The sequence below is a fragment of the Cryptomeria japonica genome, chromosome 11 (genome assembly GCF_030272615.1).
Source record: "Cryptomeria japonica chromosome 11, Sugi_1.0, whole genome shotgun sequence".
Taxonomy (NCBI): Eukaryota; Viridiplantae; Streptophyta; class Pinopsida; order Cupressales; family Cupressaceae; genus Cryptomeria; species Cryptomeria japonica.
Window position 1 is genome coordinate 236,752,020 of NC_081415.1, and position 6,125 is coordinate 236,758,144.

At 35.9% G+C, this 6,125-nt stretch overlaps 1 protein-coding gene across 1 annotated transcript; it reads right to left on the minus strand.

The window, feature by feature from the left end:
* Window positions 1-1,492: 1,492 nt before the first annotated feature.
* On the minus strand, window positions 1,493-2,845 carry LOC131063999 (protein EXORDIUM-like 2). Its single transcript, XM_057998006.2, has one exon. The coding sequence runs from the start codon at window positions 2,588-2,590 to the stop codon at window positions 1,577-1,579; it is 1,014 nt and encodes a 337-aa protein (XP_057853989.2). The 5' UTR covers window positions 2,591-2,845; the 3' UTR covers window positions 1,493-1,576.
* Window positions 2,846-6,125: the final 3,280 nt, after the last annotated feature.

Below are 6,125 nucleotides of genomic sequence, written 5' to 3' on the forward strand. Positions count from 1 at the left end.
CGGTTCTCTTTGTATTAAGTACATTGATCATTTTCTTGGTTTCTTCATGAGAGTGAGTGTTGCATTTGGAGCTTGGAATGAATTGATTGGATTACAAGTGCTAATGAATACATGGAAACATAGGTGAGGCTAGGAGATCTCTTGGGATTAGAGATGCGTCTTGATATGGATACTCTTTGATAAGGTTTTAATAGGAATTATGAGGAGCCTAAACCTCAATTGGGCACGAGTTCAACATGGACCTATAGAGGAGATTGTCCTTGGAGTGAGTCATGATTGCTTGGTTATCTTGGAAGAGCAATTTGCATTCTCCACTCTCGGTCTACTTAATGGATAGTCATCTAAAAGGGTATTGCCCATTCTTATTTTTAGATGTATTATGCCTTATACTTTCTATTCTCATTTGAGGAGTGTTGGAATGTTTACCTCCTTAAGCATATGAGGTCATTTATGATGAAATTCAGTTATGTGGAGCTTAGAGATGTTATCGGGCTTATTCCCTTGGTTATGGGAATGGTTTTGAGTTTGAACTTTCTTAGTTTGAGAAGCTTACATCCATGGTAATTTTACATGATACATTTGTTATCTTTGATCTTAGTGATTGAATGGTTAGGTGTTAATGAGGATATTCATTTGGGGTGTTGTTAAGGAGATAATGCTTCACAAAATTTAGCATTTAAAGGTATAAGTACAAGGACATGTTGCATTCTTTGATTTGGAGGTTCTCCCTTTGGGCTTATTTTTCTTCCTAGATGTTTGTATTCACATGACATTCATTTTGATATTAGTTTGGAACTATGGTGATCACTATTTTTCTTCCTCTAGATTGGAGCTCAACTTTACAAGGCACAAATTTTGTCAATTTGATTGTGTTTTCTCACATGTTATGTCAACGTAATATGAAACTACCGTTTATAACTAATCTAAGAAAGTATACTTGTGGTTTTTTCCTTTGTAATTTTTTTTCTCAAGTCTAGTCTATGGTGTCCCCTATATGTTTTTTGTGCTTCAATATCTTTAAAGGATAAAAAAAAGTCTATATGGAAGCTACAAGAGTCATTTTTGTAGGTTCTATGTGTTTGTTTGCTTATTGGGGTTGTCCCACCATTATATTATTCTTACTAATCTTGACAACTTCATCATGTCCTTGAAATTTGTGTAAGTGTCCAAGGATGTCATTGCATCCATCTCAATTTCAAAAATCTCAAGAAGTGTTGCATAAATGTGCTTTTTAATAAAAGAACTACACTCATTGAAACATCAAGTAATTGTCCCAACACCATTTTAAGAAATCGTCATCTTTATACATTTTCAACACAAAGATTATATAACTTCAAGCCAACAATTAAAAACATATAATAATTTTTTTAAAGTGGAAATTTTAAAAAATATATAATATATTTTAAAAAACAATCCATTTAAAGCGATTAGAAAGAGTAATAAATAATAACAAATTATCGGCTACAACAATAGTCCTGCTTTGGCAAATGAGTGTATGAAAAAATATTTATTGATTTAAATAATAAATGAATAAAAGAATCGTAAACAACAATTTTCGGAAACTGTTACGACTGATTCAGACCAAGGTCTTGCAGGATCGTGAGGTGGGATCCCACATTGCCGGTAGAAGGAACGTGCGGCCGTTGACGCCATGAGCGTTGTAACTGGCACCTGTCGTCTCGTCCACAAACAGTTTCCCAGCATAACCCGGATAAGCTCCGCTTCCATACATGCCGGGACACGCTGAGACCGCCTCCAGCGGAGCAGCGGCATCGCCCTGAAAGTATCCTGACTTAAACGGATTCGTCACTGCTCCTACAATTGTCGCCGCAATGTTGATGATCATACCGTCAATGCCCACATCGCCATTGGGAGGCAGCAGAGGAGGGCTCTGCGGGCCGTAAATTGGCTGATGAAATGGCCACGCGCACTGACCCGGGCGCTGCGTTGCTGAGTTTCCCACCCACGCGTAAGCGTATTCAATGCCTGCTTTGCTGCTGCCATGGAATCCGCAGGAGCTGCTGCAGAAGTTCTCCACCAAAACATCATCAGATGTGAGCACCAAATACAACTCCACCTCGCCATTACTTTTCTTCTTCTCAGGTGGAGGAAGAGCTCTAGACTGGATAGCACTCTTTACCAGCATGGCAATGTCATTTCTTTTCAGCGACTTTCCAAGAGAATAAGCTTCGTCCAGCTTCTGCTTCCCCAGCCTTCTGTTTAAAGGCTGAGCTTGGTTTAATTGGGAAGGGGCTGAGCCTCTGTAGGTCTCTGTAGTTTTCCACCAGGTTAACACAGAGGGAGAACCCTGCTTGCCGCTTTCGATTCCCAGTGACTGCACAAAATCGGCCACAATGGCACGCTGCCCGGAAGTGAAATTGCCGTACCAGATGAGATGAAGATTGAGAGTGGGTGTTGTGGTAAGAAGAGGGCCATTGTGGTATTTCAGCACAAGAGGATCTTCTTGTACCAGAGCAGAGAGCTTTCTCCAGTGAAAAAGGGGCCGAGCGGCGGCATCCACTGTGGACAATGCCGCCATGCATACTAGCATGAAATGCATCACGATCCTCTGATACCTTAGAACTGCCATTTGAAGTGGGATTTTTCAGCAGGGGAACACAGATTTGAAAGATTTGAACTGTAGTGAAGAACGAGTATGGTTTATAGAAAAGCAAGAGAAGAATGGGTTTAAATAGGCAGAGAGGGATAAGTGAAAGCGCGACGAAAGGGATTGAAAACAGGGCTTACACCGCTGGCAGTCACAGGTGCCGATAACAAATGACCAATTTGCAGGGGGGCTTACTGGGAAATTGTACCGTTGAAGCGGCGGGCTTCCCCAAAAGACAGCTCTCTTCTGCCTGGCTGGATGCTACGCATTGCGCGTGATTGGAATAATTAATCAGTATGGAGTAAAAGATCGAGAGTAAATGGAACAGTTATGCTTTGCTGGCGAATAATAGAGTGTGGTGTCAAAGAGGCAGTTTTGTGAGCTTCGGTCTGTTAGGATAGAATTGGTTGACCTAAAATTCTAGAAAAAACAACTGTTGCAGCAAAATTCAAAGCAGGGGCACGCCGCACGTTTGAGACAGCACTTCTTACGCTGCAAGAAAGGAACAACTTTTGTTTGTTGTAATTTATAATGGACTTTGCACAAGTAGGTTTATTTTTTAAATTAGTTAAATAGTTATTATTAATTTGTTTATTTTATTAGAGAAGAAAATTTATAATTAAATATGTTCACGTTGGAATGGAATTCAAATCGATGATCTTTTAGGAAGTTTCAAAGTTTCATTTAGGTGCAATGAGTATTAAGTGAACATCCATATTAATATGAGTGAGGTTCTTGTGAACCGCTATTCAAAATTGAATCAATGAGATTGACTCACAAACTATTCAATTGATTTTGATGTAATATTTAAATTTTTAAGATGTTGCATGTCTCTTTATTAAAAGAAATTATTTTATGTCAAGAAACTTTAATTACAAGATTGAGCACTTAAATTGAGATAGAAATCAACATTTAATTCACATTATCAACCTAGAGAATTACTTTTCAAAAATCTAGTTTGTATTTGTAAATGGTGTGACATGGTTGGGGTTTTTTTATTTGTAGAAGTAATTTTAAGATGTTCAATCAAAAAGTCATCTAAGATTTTGAGGATTTTTAGCTTGGAAATAATTTTAAATTTTGTAGAGAGGAAAGATGTATTTTACTCTCTTTCCTTCACTTATTTTTTATTTTGACATAAATTCATTGTCACAACACTTAGTTTAATGTGTTATGTATATGAGTTGACATGAAACCTATCAACTTATTAGCCTTTCTTAGTAATGAATGGTTTAAACCAATTTCTATTACAACTATTCCTATATCTTGGGCTCGACCACAACCGCATATGCAACCATCGACTAACAACACCCTCATGATCTTGTCTCCCAATTTAGATTTATTTTCTTGCATTCTTAAGCACACTATGTTTAATAATTTGACTATTATCTATCAACTTGCATGCTAAAACACTTTGAATTGATCACTTATGACCTTATATCTAAGGACAAGGCTCAAATCATTAGTTCATATCAGATCTTAACATTTTAACCTTATTCGAAAGCATCAAACCTTGCAACAAAATTTGCATTATGGATACTACAAATTTGACTTATCATTTGAACATGTGTGCATCTTTTGTGTTATGTTTTTTCAACCTTGTTTATGTGCAATGGGGGTTAAGTAGCAATTAAGCAATTTTTATGAGATGATGCTCCAATGTCTCATAATAGATTTAGCTTTGTGTTCTTTTTATTATACACATATTATTAGAAATTAAATGATTATTGGATTTAGTAAAAATAAAGATACACATTTATGTATGTCAAATAATTTTCTTTTGTATTACAATCTCATACATGATTATGCTTTCTAAAGAAGTTGAGAAATACAACTTCAGAGATCCCAAGATCACCTGCAAGCAAAATACATGTCACAAGAGAAGAATGGAGGCAAAATAGCAATAATGGCTCAGAAGAAAAAGATTATCATTCAAAAAGGGAATGAATAAAGAAATACAATACAATCCTTATAAAAGGAGATTATACAACCCTAAAGAAACCCTATTAAAGGGATAATGTGTATTTAATAATTATTATTAAATGCCTAAGTTTAGCTTAAGTATAGAGGATAATAGATAAATAATTAAATAAATAATTATTAGTTAATACATGATAACTCTAAGAAACCCCCCCCCCCCCCTCCGCCTCCCCCCTTAAGATGAACTTAGGGAGTAGCTAAAAACAACTAAGGACTAAAAAATGCATGAAAGTAACAATGGGTCTCGACAACTAGGCCTGATGAGGTACCCAAGTACAAAAGATCTCCCATAACTGGAGAAAAAGAGAAAACCTCATAGGAAAAACTCCTCTCCTAAAGAGAGAAATACAAGTGAAGTACTGAAGAAGCCTCCAAACAAGAGAATTTCCAAGAAAAAAGGAACAAAGGTTGAACATGAAGTGTAATGACACTTTTCAACCGAACTTAATTAATTATTTGTAGCGGAATTAATAGTTTTTAAATGTTAATGTAAAGTTCATTAATTAAAGGTAATTATCATTAAATTATATGTAAATGATAATAATTACAAAGTAAATTAATAACACAATAAATGGAATAACATAACCACTTAATTCAACAATATTATTGGTAAATCATAAATAAAGCATTCTCAATATCTTATAGCATCAAGGTTTTCCAATACTTATCTTAATCTTGAGCACCTGGAATAGTCATTCTCACTCCAGGAAGATTCTAGTGGCCTTGGGTCCTTTATGGCTATGGTACCCCATAGAGGAAGCCGGTTCTTACACAGAACCAACCAATTATCTACAATTCAAAGGAATGGACACAAGTCTAGGATCTTTTACAGCAAGTAAGCACTCTAGGATGACAGGTTCTTACATAGAACCTTGCATGCCTTCACGACATGAAATAAACACAGCCTTGGCCAGGACACTCTAGAGTGTACACCGTACCCCGAGTTGGACACACGTTGTGCGCCCCTTCTCCAATTCCCATTCCAACCAATGACATTAACCTTCATTCCTTTGTGCCCTCTAAATTCCTATATTTCCTCCCATGCACATAACCCACCAAGCCACCTTCTTCTTCTTCCTTGAGTGATCTCCATGCCTCCTTCCAAGTCTCACATAAATGACTTATATAACCTTTTCAAGGGTAGTTTCCAAACCATCACACCCTTTTGAAAAGGTCACCTTTAGTTATCCTTTAATAATTATAATTATTCCTCTCTCTTAAGAGAGTTTGTCATAAACATTATTTATTAATATTTATTTAAACCAAAGGATTATAATATCCCTTTTTTAAATCTCCCTTTTTAGTTTTAAAAGGGTTATTTCATTAGTTTATCTTCTCTTGGAGAAATAGTCACATAACAATTCTCACCCTGTAGTTTAGTTGTTGTCCTCAGTAGCATGAAATATATCTACATCACAACTCAAACAAATACATAATCAATAATTGAAGATGCCAACATTGAGTATTTATACTCCATAATATTTCTATTTTATTTTAGTTCATCTACATTCTTTTCTTATTTTAATTCATAGGTCTA

Excerpts from the sequence above, each read along its gene's own strand:
- LOC131063999 (XM_057998006.2), bottom strand. The coding sequence starts at position 2,590 with ATGGCAGTTCTAAGGTATCAGAGGATCGTGATGCATTTCATGCTAGTA.